Genomic DNA, 20,460 nt, shown 5'->3' with positions numbered 1-20,460 from the left:
TTAAACTTTCCAGAAATACTTTTAACAAAAATGCAGCACTAATTCAAAGGAATTGAACTTCTGGGATGTTATATCCAGCACTACCACTGCATTAATCACTCTCAAGGCATGTATCAACAGTTTTGCAAGAAGAGAGTTAAAAGGAAACATCAGTCACCCTCTGTCCATACAGGTAGATTAAGCAGCTTTTCATTTATTCAATAAAAGAAAAGGGTTGTATTAGCCCACTTTCAAATAGGCACATTTATAAAATTGTGATTAGAGTTATACCAGTGGGATCCCAAATAACATCAGCAAGGCCAGAAGTAATTTTGTTTAAAATATGCATAAAATCTAAATCAAATAGTAATTAATACCCCAAGAAAATTGCTTTGCAGAGTTCAAATAATTCCAGTAACTAAGATAGTTGGCTCTACCTCTGAATTTCTAGAATTGCTTTCATAACCAAGACAACCGTTTGTCAGTCTAGATTAGAGCCATCACAGATCCTGTGATTATCTTGTATTTATTCCATCTGTGTAAGTTAACAAGTATATTTCATTCAAATAATGAGGCCATGCTGGAAAAAGATTATTATTGTCCTATTTGGAATTATTCTGCTATGAGCCAGAATTGCACTCTGCATGTGGGACTAATGGGCATGCAAGCAAACTGTTATTATTTTACCTTTCAAGAAAGATTTCAGCTTTCAGTATTTTAATGTTTGATAACTGAATCTTTTCTTCAAATCACACAGCTCTCCGTAAATCCCTGTTTATTATGACTAAACCTAAATACTGGCTGGAGCTGTCAGGTAATACTGTAAAATACTACTGAAGTTACACATCCGAGTAGTCACGTTATCAAATATTAAGCACTGACATCTACTTGAAGACATATTTGTAGTGGTTTGGATCTTGTTTTCCCCCAGAGGCTAAGAAAGTGGTAACCCCCAAGGGGTGGAAACCCCTGGAAGTTTTGAAGTTCTGTCCAGTGGGCGCTCCTGCAAAAAATGTAAACATATCACAAGCACCGGAAGAGACGAGTTGTAGTTTTGGGTGTTAGAAGAAGTAACCATGTTGTAGAGCCACGAGGAAGGGGCTCTGAACCCCTCGGGGCCTCTGGGGCCTCCCAGCCCCTGGCTGGGAGGGGACTGCAGAGACTTGGAACAGTGTTAGACTGGACTAAGTGTCTGTAGTTATGCTGAGAGATGTTTTTTCTCCATCGTGGGTAGGAGTAGTGGCAGACGCAGCGTCCGGGGACTCTGGCTAAGAGCCAGGACAGACAAGAACTGAACCGGAGAAGCAGCAGAAGCTAGCAGCAGAGCTACAGAGTTCTGGGGGTAAGAACTGATACCAGACCCCCCCATCCCCCCAAACTCCTTTGATCCCTCTGAGAAAAAGAGGGAGATGGACTCCTATCTTGGAGAAGAGTTTTGGACATGCAGCACTGGAGAGAGAGAGGAACTGAGAAGCTCAGTCGTCCTGAGAGCTGAGCCAGGACGGTGAGGGAGGTTGGCCTTGGGGGCCCTCCCTTGCTGCAAGCTACAAAGAAGCTCACAGCCTGAGACAGGGCACAGAGGCCCTGCAAGGAGCTTGACTCTCCTGGAGATACCAGACCACCACGAAGAACCCCTGTGTCTTCGTGATATGACCGTGGTGGAACGACCTTTGTCTAGGGTGACGTAGTCCACGGAGGAAGACCCTTTTGCCTGCGTCAAGGGGCCGAGGGAGCTTGGAGGCCTCCCTCGTGAGTGCTGGCAGAATCCAGCTATCAGCTGCTGCATACATGTGGAGAGGACAGATTGCTACTGTAGAAGAGACTCCTGCTTTGAGACTGGAAGGGATCTGTCCTTCTTTCCCTCCTGGACTTTTATTTGGAGGGGAGAAGAGATCTGATCCATTGTAAATACTATATGTCATGGTAGAAATAGTTGTGATCGTGTGTATAATGTGTTATAGTATTTATTTGTACAGTCATTGTAATATATTCCCTTTTCCCCATTCTGAGTCTGGTGTGTTTTGTCTGGAAAAACCCATCTCACATGAGGTTGAGATGGGGGGGGGGTGGAGCTAGGGAATTGGATTTTGGGGTATCTCAAACCATGACAATATTTAAATACATAGAAAGTAAACAAAGACAATGAATTTTCTGGAGTCATCAAACTCAGTGTAATTTACCCAAAACAGTTACTCTGTACTTATAAAAGGAAAAAACCCAAAACAAAGCCAAAAACCAAACCCCTGTTCAATCTATTTTTTATTTTTACATTAAATTCAGAGAAGCTGAGCAGAGTTAATATTCTCTAACTATTTGTCAGTGCTCACAAAATATGCAAAATTCCAAATCTTTTTTGGATTCATCTTTAATAGCACACAGTAGAATACAAAATGACCTGTAGGAAACGACATCCTCAGAAACATCTGGAAAAAAAAGAGCATCAGGAAATCTCTCTCTAACTGGGAGTTTAATACTTTGGATAGAAATTCTGGCAATGATCCACACGTCTGCTAAGCACTTTCTTGAACTTGTAGCCCTACTTATAGTCACTTAAGCTAATACTGTATCTTAATTCTTTAAAGTATGCAACACTTAGTACTTCTTATCATCCTTTTATTTGTATTTAAATTCCAAGAATTAGGATGAACACCTTGCTAAAAACTGAAGAGAACATACACAGAATTTTAAATACTCTGGCTTGGTGTTCTGCAGATGCCAGGCTTATGGGGGGCTGGGAAGGATCAGAGTGAGGAGGAGAAAATGAGAAAGTACAGTTCATTAGCATAATTTTCATTCCTACACACAACACAAAGTATAGTAATTCGGGTATTTGCCTTTTCTATGCAACTATATAACAGGAGACTTAAAAACCAGTACGCTCATGTCCCATATTGCCATCACTGGGAAAGTGTTTTCTTGGGAAGAAAAGCAGCATTGGGACGAAGAAACTACAATATGCAAGTTCTGGGGACAACCTGAAGTCTATTCCAAAATGTAAAACAATCAGAATAACAGTCAAAACCAAAGTGATACTGAGTCCTACAAAGCAGGTAAGGAAGAAGCAGCTAAGAAAGGACACGTATGATGAGAAATCATGCCCTCTTAAGGACTCAGCTGTGGCCTCCTGAAAAGATGCTTCTGAACAGGAGGAATGAATGGTGTGAAGAGAGGCAGGCCTATGGTTAAAGCCAGCTGTAGTAAACTTTCAACAATGAGATTGTAATTTGTGAATAAAGACAACTGCAGTAGTAATAACCACATGCTGGTTCATGTAACAGGGAAGCTAATAGAGGGGTTTGGCTAGAGGTATTTTGGTCTTAATTACTGAGCCAGTCACTAATTAAGTCATAGTTTAACAGCTCCCACCTCCAAAACTCACCTTCCCCAATGCTCTGTTTTCATCCCATCATCTTAACTTGGATTTAATTTAAACTTTATTTTGGTTCTCCTTGCCTCAAAACAGTTTCCACAGTCCTTATTCTTAAAAAAAGAAGCCTCTGCTGAACTCCAGTTTGAACATGGTACCTACCAGCAGTAAGTTTATACATTTTGCCTAGAGTACTCATGGTCATTGTTTCTTTCTCCCAAAGGTCCAAGATATAGCGTAGAAAGCTCGTTGAATTTATTTCATCAGTTGGCTAATTCTTATGTGTCTTTAAGTGATTCTACTGCTGCTGAACAGTGCTTCATATCAAGGAGGTCTTTGGGGTCCAGAAACAGGATGCCTACCATGGTCTTGAAAATCAAGTTGAATTTAACCAGCCCCCTATGACAGAGGTCAGTAATTCCATTATATTGGGTCTGGCTAATCACCATATACTAAATAATTTAACACTGCAGACTAACTGGAAGACTAACACAAAATCACACAGAATCAATGAATCAACTAGGTTGGAAAGAACCTCTGAGATCATCAAGTCCAACATATAAAACATCCCACTGATTTTAAAATCAGACAAGAATTTCAAAAAGGTTTGACTGATAAAGGTAATCCCAGAATAACTTTTATTATAGCTCACTTTATCAAATTAGAATATATATGAAGATGGAGTAAAGGGATAGGTTTATGTATATCCCCTCTGATTTGCATATGTCCATATATATCTGTAAGTAAGCAAATTTTCTGCAAATCATTTTGTGCAGCCAATTCATTAAGATTTGGCAGTTTCTGAATACCTGAGACAGAGATCCAAAACAGGGGAAAAAAAGAAGAGACAAGAACAACTACCTGTTGCCAAAAGCTTTTTGTCTGGAATCCAAATTTTATATCATCCTTGCTATATAAAAATAATAATGGCTGTCTTATGTGGTACTTCTGACACTATAGGTATAACGTGCAACAGAGCATTCTCAGTAAATGTGGAAGATCAAAATCTACTAATTTTTCAGATTACTTGCAAACAAACTTTGCCAGGTAGTCTCCAGGTCTCTTGAGGTTTTTCACTGTTGTCTGCAACCAGGGTCCTAGTGGATTTAATAGAGTTTCCAGTTTACTTCTAAAAGAAAAATTTCTAAAGTTCATTAATTTTTCGGATTTATTTTTTCCCCAAAATCTCTTTTGGTCACAGGAGATTACTAAAAAATAGAGGATTAAGAGTAATATTTTTGTGATAAAAAGGCTTTTTCAAGACAAAAATATTAATGCCTTTATTAAAGGTTTTCAGACTCTAAATATAATCAAAAGCAGGATCAGTTGGTATAGTAGCTGAAAACCAAATGCGTATTTCAGTGTCACAAGCACACTCTTGGCAGAGCAGACTCCACTTCTGCTAGACAGGTGCTGAAAGATGGTCTTTGGAGAACACCACACATTATCACTCCTGGTGACTTGATGGATGACTGGCACCACTACAGAAATAAAACACTTCTCCATCTACAGTACATTTTTCCTACTGAATCAAGAGTTGCTTACTTTTCTCGAAAAAAAAGTAATCTTTGAAATGAAATAATCAAATTTGCTCACAATTTGTTCTTAGTTTCTTCTTTGGCATCACTACCAATGCAGTGTGTTGCGCTCATGGAAGAGCCTACAGGTTTTGAGTAATGTCATAAAACTTCACAGATGCTTCTGTCAGGTATTTCTCACCCGACTTCAACTATTTTGGATAACGTTTGCTTTCACACCATTTAGGAATGGTGGAGCTGGTACATGAGGATAGGAGGGACATTTATTCTTCCATTTACCCCCATCTGCATTATTTTAGTATTAATAACAAAACTCACAGACAATTCTTTGTGGTTACCATCATTTGACTTTTGTACCAGGCATTGCAGCCTGGGTGGACTGGGAGGCTTACTCCATAGAGCAGCTTTGCTGGCCAGGCTTTTGCAGTGTTTCTGAGCAGGAGAATATAAGGCTTCTTTTTGCTTCCACTATTACAGTGACACCATCTCATACAAGTCATGTAAGGCTAGAATACAGACCCACAGTAGCTATGGAACCACCAGGCATTTCAGTTTTTCAGCTGTGCATTTCACTGGTCACAGTATAAGTGAGATAAGAGTACACAGCACCTGATGTACCACTTAGTGCCGCTGAAGCTAACTTATAATGGAAAAGATCATGTCCAAGAAGGAAAGTTACCCTTAACGTACATTCCCACTGCACTCCAAACACATTCTGTAAATGCCGTTGCCCGTGGTTTACTAATAAAAACACCAGGCTGGTGTTTCTGCTGGTCAGCTCTAAAACACCAATGAAGTCAAAACACTTTCAAGATGACTTTTTGTTTCTTGCATATGTTCACTGGGATTTATCCTTAACAGACCACTATGAATTAATTTCTCCCAGTAGGCATCAGATTATCCATATTTAAGACAGAGAATGAAGCAAAATTTTTCATCAAATATCACAGCTCCTTAGACATTGGCTAACATGAATATGACACAGATCACAAGCCTCCTATATTCTGTTCTTCATGGAAGTTTTGATGCCATATAGTAAGACTACTGTGCAATTACTGAAAAACAACTAGAACTGATTAACATCAATTAATAGAAAATACAGAATATATATTGCAAGAAAGCCACTAAATATATACTGGAGTGGAGATGGAGACACAAAGAAATTAACATACCAAAACCTGGAAATAATATTAAATGGTCACCAGAATTTAAAAAAAAAAGTTTAACTTTCATCTATGCAGTAATGGTTAGTGTCCATTGATCATCCTTCCAAAGCAATATCATCTCAGCTTATCTACAAAAAACCACATCACGATGCACATTCAGGATGCATGTAATCTTGGCAAAATTTTTAGTTGACTGATGTCATTAAAGCTCTTCTCAAGGCAATGGACTCAAGACAATTTGCTGAGCACAAGGTGGTCTGGCCAGTCTCAGAAGACTGTGCTATTTAAGAGCAGGAGGAAGAATGTTCTGTTGCATTCCTGTAGTACACAAATACACCTACTGATCAAACTCCAAACATTTTAATATTCAAAAGAATGTCTTCTATCCCATCCCATTGTACAGTTTACTTTAATAGTTCCACCTGTTTGTGTTACCAAGTTGTTACATATGCATATGATTTAATCTAACAGGTAGTGTTTCATTATCTTAGTACTCAAAAATGGCTGAAACATTTTTTTCCTCAAGTACTTCAAAACTTGGCAACGAAAATAGTAATTATGCAACAGTCTCAGAGAGTTTACAGCACAACAAAAAAATTCTTATGAAACTCCAGGACTTTTGGTTCACGTTCTAGGATATTTTATGCAATTTACGTAAACAAACGCGCGCGCGCACACACACACACACACACACACAAACTATTTTGTATATCTTCTCAATATATTTTATTTTCATCATCTGTCAGGATGGTTCTACATTCTTACAAGGATGTGTTTGATACCTCTCATTTGTGTATGTGTGTATTCCTGAGGAAAACAATTTGCTTTCCAGAACTCCCTCTGACACAGGACTATATCTCTTCCTTTGAAAAAATAATAAATAATGCATACAGGTAGTTTTGTATACAGATGAATAAAATCTTTGATACCCTTCATACCTTCAGCAAAAGATTACTGAAGATACAAAAAAAGATACAGTGAATAAGGTGAAAGACAGCTTTCAGGAAAGACAAGGAGAAAAGCCAAATCCTGGATTAACAGGTAATAAACTCTTTACATGGGGTAGAGGAGAGATTGGCCACAGGAGTGATACTGTTCTCAGTTTCTTGGCTGCAAATAATGCAGTACGTGTTCTGCATGCATAAACCACAGGTATGACAGATTTCACCCTCTCCCCTTCTATCAGAGAACAACCATTAGTCTCTTGCTATTGGTAAATCTGATGAGATCCTTACTACAGCTGTCAGACATATCCTGAGATCCTATTGCTAATCGCTTCCCTCCAACGAACTTTTACCCTTAGTTTTCTATTTTTGCAATAAAAGTTATGTGTTTGAGAATTACGTTTTAAAATAGTTGTTTACATTTCAACCATATTTTAGAATGAAGCTAGAAAAAATAAATAACTTCAGTGAAGTGATGACCTCTCTTTCTCATCAACTGCAGCTTTCCATTGTTTTGGGAACCTCTCCCAAGAAAGGCTACCCACACTGAGTCAAGGCATGTCTAAAAAATGCCACGTTTAGTGACACTACAATAAATCTTTAGAAACTAATGTAAAAAGATTGTGTTGGGAAAGATATTAAAATGGAATTTCATAATACCGGGGTATCAGGTGACAGCAATTTCCCTGAAGTCACACTCTAGATTGTTGTAAGAAAAAGTAGCATACCGAGGGAGCTGAATGAACCCACTGCAAATCAGAAGAAGTAGCAGAAGATAGGAAAATGAAGAGAAGGAGCCAGGCCTGAGCAGTTAAGGAAAAACAAGCCAATTGTTTTCAGCCCATAGGCTGCACCAAAAACATATTACTTCCAAAAAAGAATTCTACCCCCTCTCTCCTATAACACAGATTTGTGTTTCCACAATTTACTAAATACTAACACAGGCTTTTCAGAAGACATTGTCTCAGCTGCTTTCATTTGACCATTAACTTTTCTGTGTTCCACCTGTCCATTTCTTTCCACCGTGGGAGCAAAGGAAAGAGCACAGAAATGACATTTTTGCTCAATCATTCAATAGAAGAGAAAGAGTCATCCCATACTGGCAATAACCATTATTGCCCCCAAATATGAAAAAATTAAAGCAGATTGGACGCATCTATTAATTACAGACATTCAGATTTATTTTTAAGGTATTTTTATGTTTAGAACGTTAGCTAATAGGGACGTGAATTCATAAACAGACAATCTAACAAATGACCTTATTAACTGGACCCACAAAATCAACAAAATACCAAAACCACCCCAAAAAAACAAAGTTGTATGATACTGTGTTGTGTTCTTTCATTTCACTTTAACCTGAAATGGTATCACTGAAAATACCCACAGCTTATTTTCAAATTATCTGACAAGCTTGCAATCGTAGCTCATGCACCAGGGTGCATGTCTGTCTAGTGGAGTGAAGAACAATGTTTTTCTTACAAAGCACTACACTATGCAATGGGTAAACAGCTTGCTTTCTTCCCCTTCTCAAAAGAGTAAATACTGATCACAGCATCACGAAACAAATTTCATGCCTCAGTGGTCTAATTTGGGCAGCTATTGTACTAACTGTGATTCCTTCATCGCCCTTGCAATTTCAAAAACTTTCATAATACTCCAGAAATTAACAGATTTCATATTCTCTAGGGAATAAGAGTGGGATAGGTTTGAAAAGGCGGGGGGGGAGTGCAAAAAATATGATCTACGGATTTCACTTAAGACTGCTTCAAGCCCTTGGCATTATTAAACCAAGAATATCTATTTCCAAAACTACTCGCCAAAGACAAGGATACTAAAATAACCAACCAACTTAAAACTATATTCATTTGTTTTAAGGAACCTATGTCACTCACAGTCTAACAGACTGTAAAAAGTAAAATATTTGTTCACCAGAAAAATGTGTCCTACTAAACTTGAAGTTTGGTGCATAGAAGTGGAGAGGTACTATATAAAAGAGATAGAAGTAAAGGAGCAAAATCCTGCCACCAGTGGAAAGAGCAGAAATATCACTGAATTCAGTGAGTTTGTGATTTCACCCTTGCAATTTGCCTGTACTTCAGACTAACAGTGTCAATCTGAAAAAAAAAAGACAGGTACCGGAAGTCGTTTGGGAGCAAATTATCTCACAGTATTCTGGAACTGCCACATCCAGACAGATTAAGCATCCTGATATGACTTACATGGAAGAAATGCTGAGAAGCACCTGATAAAATCACTCAACTGTATTTATTTATTTACTATTATTTCCCCTTAAGGTTTTATAAATGTAATTAAACAAACCACCAAAAGGATAGTAGAAAAGGCTTAGTATTACTGGTGAACAAACTAGACATACCAGAGAGATTGCATGATTTGTTCATAGTACCACTAAAATCTGAATCCCTATGACCTGAGTGCTACTGGAAATGTTTCCAGAGAATGGTGCTCATTTTATTCCGGCTCTAGTGCATATAAGAATTTCTTTCACTGGGATGTTCTGTAGTTTCATATTGGTTCTAGCGCTACCAGGAGCGAAAGTATCTTTTAATGTCCATTTGACCAGTCATGTGATGTAGAAGGTCCCATGTTCTTTGACAGCTATTACAGACAGCTGCATTATACTCATGGTCCTGTGGCAGCGTCATGAGATGTCATACACAGGCATATAAAAAATTCCTCAATATCACACCATGAAACCAGATAGTCAGTCAGCTGACTGATGGAGAATTGCAAGGTCTGAGGATCTGTTACCTGATAACCACAGTATCACTGAATATGCTGAGTTGGAAAGGACCCATATACATAAAATATAGGTCATAATGACCTAGTACGCTAAAATCAAGCTAATCCTTTTGGGAACTGTATCTCATAGCCTTGATTTGCAGCATCCCACACACAGAGCTGTTTGTTCAGTCTTACTGTAAGTTGCAGCAGACATCTGTGGAAACTGGCAAACAAGTACAAAAATAAATCCAAGCTATCCAGGAGATCCTGTCAACTTCTAAAATGTTCTTATGCAAAGGCACACCTGGAATATGCACAACCTTGGACTGATTACCAGAGGGACCTCTAATTGTATAGGCAGAATAAACACACAGTGGCCCTGCAGGAAGATAAAATTCCTCAAAAAGTCAATCTGTCACTATTTTCTTATCCTCCATATAGAAAAACAAATCTCATAATCATGCATAAACAAGGAATTGAATTAACTAAGCTCAGCAAAGATATTTGGGCATTGCTACTGCTGTTAAGAAAACTGTTTTACATTACATAAAACCTATAAGGATATTTAATTTCTACAATAAAGACATTACATTCCAGCCTTGTAAAGAATTTATGTGTGTCCTAAACTCCACGAAAAAAAATTAAAGCTGAAATTATACTGTCCTGAAACATGGAAAAACTGAATGGAACAAGGATTTCCCTATGTTGAATTCTACCTTCAATTTCACAATAGAGAATTATGCAAAAGTTCAAAGGTTCTACAAAGAATATCATTGATGAAATAGAAACCCGTTATTTTCTCATACATGCTAAACCTTTTTCATGAGTGGAAAAATCATTCTTTAAAAAAATCTTGGTGGCTTAGGAAACACAGGAGTCTAATTCTACCAATTCAAAAGTGTAATATTGTCTTTAAAGGTGCTAGAGAAATATCAGCCTTATATCAGCACAGAGGTTGAAAATAAAACCCAAATAAGGCCAAAGCATATTTTCATTGCCTTCTACTGTGTTTGATCAGGCTCTTTCTGAATAGACATAACAGTTCATCATTCATATACAGATAAATATGTCTTTGCTTTTCAAGTGGTTTTACTTATTTTTTTGTGTGTGCTAGATTACATATAAGTACTCAGCTGTTTAACCTGTCACACTTACATGAATAATTTATGAAATACAAATACAATGTTAAAGGAAAACTATAGTAAAAGCCTAAAATTGTTTAAACATCAAAAATAGAGAATTTCATTTCTAAGTCCCACCTGTTACCATTGCTTCAAATTCTCTTATTCCTCCTTCTCCACTACCTACAGCTTCATCTGACTGATCTCCTTAGGCACTGTTTTATTTATTTTAATTGCCCTCACTTCCTTCTCATAGACAATGTCTTAGTTCTAGCATGTTGTTTTCCATGTATGGAAATCACTGGGATCTGGAGGTAGGTATATACCTAATGCTAAGTTCAAATACTGACTAATTGTTTGCTGTAGAGAACAACTCTGTAATGATGGCAGCAAGACAGCAGTTAAACCTGCATGCCCATTACTAAAAGAGATCAAGCAAAAAAGGCATATTTTTGATAGAAGACTACACGTCCGGGTAAGGGAGAATGTCTTTACTGAAAGAAAATGAGTTGGAGCAATACTTTAACCAGGATCTGACACCTATCTAGAAGCTACTTTACTGATTAAGTAATAAATAATGGACTCAATGAATATAAGTAAGATTCTTTGGCTTTATAATAGAGAAGGTCAGATTTGACTCTCATACTGGTCTTCTCTAGACTTAAAGAGTAACAATGCAATTTTAGCTGAAAATACTAAGCAGAGATAGAGGTAAATTTAAAAAAATCATTATGTGTAATATGGCAGTTGGCCAGCACAGACATTGCAAGAAAGTCACGTGCTCTTCCTTGGGGATTTTGCCTTTACTCATGATTGCCACATGTAAGAAAAACAGTACCTTTATTTTTAATAAGGTATTCCACTGAAACAAGAGCGAAAAGTCTTCCAGAATCATTTTCTACAACAGAATACCTACTATGCAGCAGTTCAAAGGCACTATAAAAACTAATATTGATGAAAAGGACAGCCGTATAATTTTTCATGTTTTACGTTCCTCTCAAGAGTCTCTCCTCTCTCTAGGTCTCAGTGCATCAGGAAAGAAAGAAATTACCTGTAACCAGAGTCTGTCACCTGAGTCTGTTCCACCATTGGCCGTGCACTGAAAAGTAGCAAACTGTCCTGCATTGACTTCCACACTCTGAAGACGCAAGAAATGGGGAGTTTTTGCTGTTGGAAAAGATAAAAGTATTGAAGTTATGCAAGATAAAAGTACTGGCTATGAAAAATACACCAAGCAAATGAAACAGTTGTGCTTTAAAAGATTCAGCTCACTGACTACACATTAGATTCTAGGTTGGTTTACTTCTGTACCTGGGAAAGAGTAGAATAGAAGGGCACTGTTTAATTGTTCCTGCTGTGTAAATTATCTTAGCTCAGCATCCCTTTTCTAATAACATTCTATTAATACGGATCATATTGGAAACTAATAATGTTTTCAAGGAAAACCTGTTATATGCTTACACTACCAACTAGAAAAGACTGTAAGAAGTTAAGCGACGTTATCAAGGGAACAGGTTTTTCTTTTCAACCAAGCACAGTGTCTACAGAAGAAATTAGAAAATGCAGAAATGTAGCACAACAAACAGTTAAGATACTAACAGAACACCAACTACACCTGTATTCTTTAAATGCAATTCTTTTCAACAACACCACAGAAAAAAAACAAAGTACAATATATTCTCCATACAAATGCTTATCTTTTATTCAGAAAGAGAAAACAATCCCAGTAAAAGTTAAGGAAATATACCTGTAAATAACCTAAAAAATGAAACTGATCTTCAAACAACTATGTCCACTAAAGGAGGAAAGAGAGTGTGTGTATTTTTGTTTTACTATAAGGAGTCAACTACATGACACAGAAAAACATAGATACTTGATACAGAAACTTATCCTTTAAAACACAGTATTCCCCAACCATCCAAATCCTACAGCAGACAGGCAGACTTCTTGCACTGTCTATACTAACAGATAAGCCAGGCTCTAAACATTGCTTTTTGACCTGAAAATCTTAGTACTAGCATTAGACTAGCAAACTAAACATCTATTTTCTAGCAGAGCATCACAACCATTTAAAGTGTTGATATTTTTTAAAAGACCTTATTATTAGGACAAATTGCATTTTTAAGGAATTTATAAATAACCAGCTACCATAATCCAAGAAAAAGTTGATAAATATCCAGTGCAAGGCAGCATAAGATGGAGGAAATGGAATAAAAGCCCAAATTAATACCTAAGGATGAAATATTTTCATGATAATGATCCTTATGGCAAACTGATTACACATACTGCCTTTTTTTTTTTCTTAAACACTTCCCAGTTTAAGGACAGACAGACTTTAGGCCAGAGTCATCCTCTTCTCTGTCTATCAAACTATTAATGTCATACTCCGCAGTAAAATTCTTCAGTATATTCCCCCTTTCTCAGGCACTTTTTTTTTTAACTTCTGCTTTTACCCCACTCGATTTTACTTTTTTCTGCGTCTTCTTAAACTCTGGAAAACTAACATTATTGAATTACCAGGTATGGCCTAAGTGGAGAAGGGTATTAGGTTTTAAAAACAAATAAACAACACAAGAAAAAACCTACCCACCCACCACAACCCATCCCTTTCATTTTTACGTTCTCATGATTTGACCTGTCTTGTCTTTGTACTACACAAGGAATTTGCCTATCCAACATTTTTTGCATTTAAATTCTTTGTTTAAAGAGTTAATAATTCCAAAAGTAATTTTTCTGGCAATATACAGAAAGAACAGCATTGTGAACTTTGCTGAGTTTTAGACACAGAGTAGTTCTATTCCAATTTTCACACTTTTTCAATTTTCTTGTAGACAATTTAACTGGTTTGATGTCTTAATTTCTAATGTTTTAATTACTTCATCAAAGAACTTTTCATTAAAGCTTTTGCATTTCAACACTATCACGTTAGAACTCTACATACTAGGGGCTATAACTCAATCTCCACAATAACAAGAGCTACTTGCAGGTTTTGAGAATGGATTGGTACAAATGCACAGACCAAACCTCTCAAAATCTGTATACAAAAAATAGTAAGCTGCTAAACTGCTGCTTTAGACTTATCCTACCTGAACCAAAGATATAAATTCAAAATGCAGAAGCACATATACTGTCTAACAACATGAGAGCCTGCTGTGTTTATCAGAACTAAGTGATTCAGAAATAACAGCTGCTGATTCTGCATAACTGTCTCTTGTACTTGAAGAAATGTGTGTGTCTTCTTGCCACTAACACTAAAACCATTTTTATGAGGTGTTCCGGTACTAATAGATACATTACTTTTTATTTGGAATCACAGCTCTTACTTATAGCCACAATAAATGCATACAAGATCAAAATTATATAAGAACAATTACAGAGAAGTTGATGTCTTCTTCCACTCAGTCATTTGGTCAATAAGACTACAACCTACTATTCCATGTATGATCTTAATACACCTTATTTAACCAATATATATGAATTAATAAGTTATTTAAGTAGTCTGTTCAATTATATCTGGATTATTATATTAAAGCTTGATTTACAAGGTTTGGTTTTGACATCAGTTTTAAGAGAATTTAGAGTAGTTAAGTATTATATATCCTTAATAATGGAAAAAGAAAATGTACTTTAGGAAGTAGAACAGTGCAGAAATTGAGCCATGAACCTCAGGAAGTACCCTAAGCAGCCTCAGCCCTCAACCAACTGAGTTTCCTTCCTTCCAAGCCCTGGAAACAACAATTGTACATATATTCAGCTCTTGTGTTGCTCATCTGTTCTCACTAGTGTCTCAGCTTTTGCCTGTACTGAATTTTTGATGCAGACAGAAAACTCATTCACAAATCTTAGAATCACAGAATCATGATGACTTGGTGATTTTGTTCTAAAGGAGTCGCTATATGGTCCAGTTGGGGTCTGGGATTCATGCACGGTGCTGTACACAAGATGCATATAGACAGATGTCTTTAAAGCCAATAAGGTGCAATGATGCTATGTTAGTGTATGCAACACTTTGTACATAGCCTATATTTACAGCAGTGACATTGCTTTCTCACATTTTCCTTATCTTTTGCTCCACATTTATTGAAACATGTTCGTTTTAGGGGTCTGGCTTTACAACAGAAGATAGGTACTTACTACACGGATGTCCTAAAACTTTCACTTCATCAGTAGCCACATATCCTGGGTGACCTGAAGTAATCACTTCAAAAACAACCTGAGAAGCAAAAAGAGAATTTCAGTTAGTTGCTTTGTAACACAAGGAATATGAAACTATTCTGTTATATAAAAATACAACACTTTTAATGTGTTGAGAACACCCTGAAAACAAAATACAATCATAAAACCCTCAAAATGTGTTGTTCATATCATTAAAATTAACCAGAACATTTTTTCATGTTTACCTCACTTTTAGAGATTTACAACTGGGATCATATATAGCTCACAGTAGATATAACAAAATCTTCCCAATATCTAGTCTGCCAAAGTAGTTATCTAATAATCACCTTAAGTATTAAGATTGGTATTTTTTTTCAGTTCTCTGTCTTGCAGAATAAACTGCTTTTATTTTAAAAATTATGGTTCTGTAGTATACAGAGATTTGCAGAGTATCAGACACAAACATACCTATTTTCAGGAATGTATTTTCCATGCTGTTAATCTTCCACCAAATGTAGAGAATTAAGTAAAGTAGATCCATTTGCCACGGTTTGTTTAATGGCTATAAATAGGTCACAAAATAAATGGACCGTTCTTGTCATTTGAATTAAGCACACTCTAAAGTAAACCTCTCCAAACTTTGGCAGCCTTATCTTTGAACATACCAAGAATGTTTATATGGAATAGAAGAAAATATGTCAGTAATGTGAACAGGTACATTTCCAAACCATTGCTCAAGAAGTTCATGCTAAAATCCAGATTGTGATTTCTTCTTTTTTTTTTTTTTTTTAATACTCCCCTATTTCTTGGGAAGTTAACTCTAATTGCCTCTTGTACCTAATCGCAGGAAGCACACTGAGGAGGACAAAGTTTAGAAACTGTTTTTCACACACATGCTGTACTTGACCTTGGAGCAGATGTAGACACTATGTTCCTTCAGCAGAAAGAGAATGATACAGAATGCAAACATATTACAAGGATAATATACAGCTCCATAATATATCACAATTTCCTGATGTTGAATAAACAGTCAGAGAACTGATTCGGATTTTAAAAGAAACTTTGAGGTGAGAAAAATCTTCATGCCCTCTTGCCTCTTCCTTCTCACTTCTTTCTCATTGCTTTACCTGTGGACACCGATCCTGTTGTTCTCTCCCACATATCAACTTCCTAAACTGTGTACATTTCTCTGTCCCAGTCTCCCTGGAGTGAAATTGCTGTAAATATGGCTTTAACTCCACATATCAAAAATACTTTTCATTCTAGTTCTGCCTCCTGTCCACATAAGTATTTCAACCTACAGTGCCAATGTTGCCCAGAGGTGAATCATGCGGCAACAAGGAAAACGAAAGGCGGCAATGAGCAAAGTCCAAATGTCACCAAACAAATTTTTCAGAAGCAAGTTCTGCCAGAAAAGGATTGCTCAGTCACAACCCTCAGCCTGTGACCCTCTAAATGCTGGATGTCACTCTACTGGTGTTTAAAGTTGGTATTACTGATCCACAGTAACAGGTTGAATGGGGTACGGATTTGGCTTCCAGCATTCGGTAGAGGATCCAAAGCAAGACTATTCAAAATTTCAAAAGATTTCTTTCCTACAAAGCAAAGACATCTCCTGGTGAAAATGGTCTTAAGAACTATCTTGGGAAACAGAAGTTCCTAAGAAGAAAAAAAAGCAGAGATGCATAAAGAATAACTTGAATTCAGTAACCTTTCTCTCTTAACTGCTCTCTTAACTTCTTTGAAATGAAAATACAGAGAGAGGTGATGTACACAAAGTAACCCCAAGTTTTGATGACAGTGCAAGACCCAGAATGCAGCTCCTGTTTTCACTCACTGAACTTTGAACAAAGAACAAGCATTTCTCTCTATTAGCAAATGTGACTGAGTTGCACGTTCTCCATTTGTGTTACGATCTCTGAAAAAAAATAATTATGCTGGTGCCCTTGGAAGAAGGTGGAGATTGCTCTATTACCAGAAGAACTACCAAGCCTATTCATAACAGGGAACATCTGAAAGACCATAGGGTATAAGAACCATGGCATAGTTCTGGGAACCTGCACTTAGTGCAGAGATGTTACAACACAGTAGTGAAGAACAGGGAGCAGACAGGCAGGTCTCAGAAATGGTGGAAAGTTTCCCAGGGAAATACACTGCCATAAGGAAAGTCCCTGAGATAACCGAATCCAGTCGTGAAAGCAAAGACCTGCCTGTAAAAACAGAGGGCTGGGGACAGTTAACTGATTTGTTTTCTGTATTCTCTAGTGGCTTTGAGTTTTCTCTGTTAAGAAGAAAAATACCCCAACAATTAAATTTCTGTTTTTTATTGAAATATAACTTTTTTAAAAAATAAAACCTCTCTTTCTTATGGAGTGCTCAGTATAGGAAGATCTGCACGAAGCCATCTGAAAGGCCTACCAGATCCATGATCCCATCACTGCAGAGCAAAGTAGGTCTTTTCAGGTTCTCAACTTACAGACAAACTAAGTTCTGAAAAAACAGCAATGAGGAACCGGCACATGCACACCTGTGGAGCAGCCACCCAAACCAGTCTTCAGTTTTCTGCAAAAAATATTACTGCCAGATAACAAGGACTTTACTATTTTTTTAAAATGTTGCATAATAGTGTCTTTTCTAAAGAACTTCCAGCAAGACCAATAATCTGAGCTTTAGGAAAGAAAACATATGCAATACCTGAGTAGATTTCAATATAATTTCTGTAATTCATAGAAGGGGAGCTTAACTACAGGCTCTCCAACAGGCCTGAATTATTTCAGTATTACAATACACTCACAGACAAAAAGCAGCTTGTAAATTCTAAACACAAAGCCATTCCTTCAGTTCACAGGCAGAAACTACAACCTTGAAACAACTGAATTAGAGCTGCTTATGACAACAGCAGAGAAAGACTCAAAGATTGGTCTAAAATACCCTGCTGTATCTCTAGACAACATACCAAAAATGTCATTGCCACAAATAAATCAGACAATGTATCAAGAAACTGCCAGATGGACATACAACTGAATTACAATTATTGACATTATGAGTATGTTCCAAAGAAAAGTACTAGAAATTGAAATACTGTCAGTTTAACCATGCCTCTACTAAAAGCAATAGCCAAGCTAATATCAACTTTAATAATGGTAACTTTTAGTCTCTTCTAACATGAAATATGCCATTTTTAGTAAATGGAAAGAGGCACTATAGCTAATAGTGATGCATCATGGTCCAAGGGACATTGCTAATGTACCTTTTACTTCATATACAAAAGAACAAATATATACAAATACAGAGTAGGCAGAGAATGGAATGAGAGCAGCCCTGATGAGAAGGACTTGGGAGTGTTGCTGGATGAGAAAGTCAGTATGACCCAGCCACATGCACTTGCAGCCCAGAAAGCCAGCTGCATCCTGGGCTGCATCAAAAGAGGATGGCCAATAGATCAATTCTCCCTCTCTACTCCACTTTGGTAAGACCCCATCTGGAGCACTGCATCCAGCTCTGGGACCCCCCAACATAAAGGGACGTGAAACCTATTGTAGCAAGTCCAGAGGAGGGCCACGAATATGATCAGAGGGCTGGAGCACATCTCCTACGAAGACACGCTGAGAGAGTTGGGGTTGTTCAGCCTGGAGAAGAGAGGACTTCAGGGATCATGGAATCATAAAATGGTGTGGGTTGGAAGGGACCTTAAAGATCATCTAGTTCCAATTCCCTGCCACAGGCAAGGACACCTTTCACTAGACCCGACTGATCAGAACCTCATCCAACTTGGCCTCACTATGGGATACCACATTACAGGTACACTATACCCATATATACATAATGGAGATCTCACTACGGCCATCCAGTACCTAAAAGAGAGCTGGAGAGGGAGTTTTGACAAGGGCATGGAGTGATAGGACAAAGTGTGCTGGCTTTAAACTGAAAGAGGGTAGATTTAGATTAGATGTAAGGAAGAAACTCTTTACTGTAAGGGTGGTGAGGCACAAAGTTGTGCCCCATCCCTGGAAATGTTCCAAGGCCAGGTTGGATGGGGCTTCAAACAACCTGGTTTAGTGAAAGGTGCCCATGCCCGTGGCAGGGGGGTTGGAATGAGATGATCTTTAAGGTCCCTTCTATCTTAAACCGTTCTATGATTCTATGAACATGCCAGCTATTCTAAGTATAGTAATATAATCCCTCTTCTGTTCACAGGCTGTGAAATACTATCAGCTGCTGTATACAAATCTGGTATTTTGTTTTATTTAAATTGATAAATGAAGATTATGGACTCAAATATCTCCTTATCTAAGCATTTTCTTTTTTTACACTAAAAAAAGAATTTGATCATATGCATGACATGTTTCTGAAAGTCCTAGCAAGTGGGCTGCACACTGTGAGAGTGTGCTCAGGAAGGGACCTAGAAACACTTCCAACAGCTCATTTATTCACTGAAAACCTTATATTACGGATATCAAGACTCTTCACACATTTGGATCAGTTTTGCTAGTAATTCCACCAGAAATGAAACATAGAAACTTATTTCACATCCAGTTCTCTCCATCATTTCACATTTGAAAAGTAGCCTGCCTGGTAAATGTTAACATTTTTACTCGTCCCTCCAAACTTTGCCTTTTCTCATGGCTGACACAACTCCCACAGGCAATGTAAAAGGCTCCAGTCAAAATAGAGACAACACTCCAGCAACGTCAGACTGGGCGGTCCTTGGATTTTTTGCCTATTATTCCACCACCTTATCAGTCCGGAAACAACTGGTTAAAACACTGAATTCATTTGCTCAGGAAAAACTCTGCTGAACACTGCCCTCAGAGCTGTATAACACTGTTCTCTCTGTTGCAGGCCTGCCAAACAGGAACCAGGGAAGCAGCTTAGCACTGCACTGTCCCTGATCCTCCCTGCTTCAGTGAAGAGCAAAATTAGCTTTTCATTCCTGCCATTTCCCCTTGCTCCATGCAAACAAAGAAAGGAGGTCTGCTCACCAACATAAATGCTTACTGCTGAAAATGTGCGACTCAAGATAACCCGTCTGCTCCTAAGAACAATAGAAATAAACAGGTTTTGTTGCCACACAACCTCACTCAGTAAATTCCTGCCTTTGTTGTTGCAAAATTACAACGCTTTTAGTCAAAAGGTGGATTGTACCTAATATAAACACTCTCCACTTCACACGACTTAAAAATAGCACTTTGCAAAAACAAGAAAGAGAAAGGAGTATTAAGAAAGCTGCTTAACGTCAGGCTGCAATCCCGCCCCACTGCATCCCCAGCAAGCAGGCAGTGCTGTATCACACGCTGTCCGCATCACCACGCTTCCTCTTTGCCTGCTCTGCTTTCTTCAACTGCATTTTACAAGGTGTTGGGAACAGTTCCTCTCCAGAAAATTGGCATTGACTTGCACCCTGTGGGTTGAGTTCTTCTTCCCCTTCTGACTCACATATGCTTTATC

General features: G+C 37.7%; 1 protein-coding gene across 11 annotated transcripts in view; it reads right to left on the bottom strand.

Moving 5' to 3' along the window:
• PTPRM (protein tyrosine phosphatase receptor type M) overlaps positions 1 to 20,460 on the bottom strand; it is a 457,694-nt gene that overhangs the window by 294,054 nt on the left and 143,180 nt on the right. For all 11 annotated transcript variants that reach the window (XM_032690775.1, XM_032690785.1, XM_032690804.1 and 8 more), the window contains exons 4-5: positions 14,992 to 15,070; positions 11,909 to 12,024 (exon numbers count right to left, since the gene is read on the bottom strand). In XM_032690775.1, the coding sequence (XP_032546666.1) occupies positions 11,909 to 12,024; positions 14,992 to 15,070 (195 nt within the window). The remainder of the gene's footprint in view (positions 1 to 11,908; positions 12,025 to 14,991; positions 15,071 to 20,460) is intronic.

The sequence above is a fragment of the Chiroxiphia lanceolata genome, chromosome 1, assembly GCF_009829145.1.
Source record: "Chiroxiphia lanceolata isolate bChiLan1 chromosome 1, bChiLan1.pri, whole genome shotgun sequence".
Lineage (NCBI taxonomy): Eukaryota > Metazoa > Chordata > Aves > Passeriformes > Pipridae > Chiroxiphia > Chiroxiphia lanceolata.
Note: the sequence above shows the minus strand (reverse complement) of the source record. Positions and strands in the feature narration are given on the sequence as shown.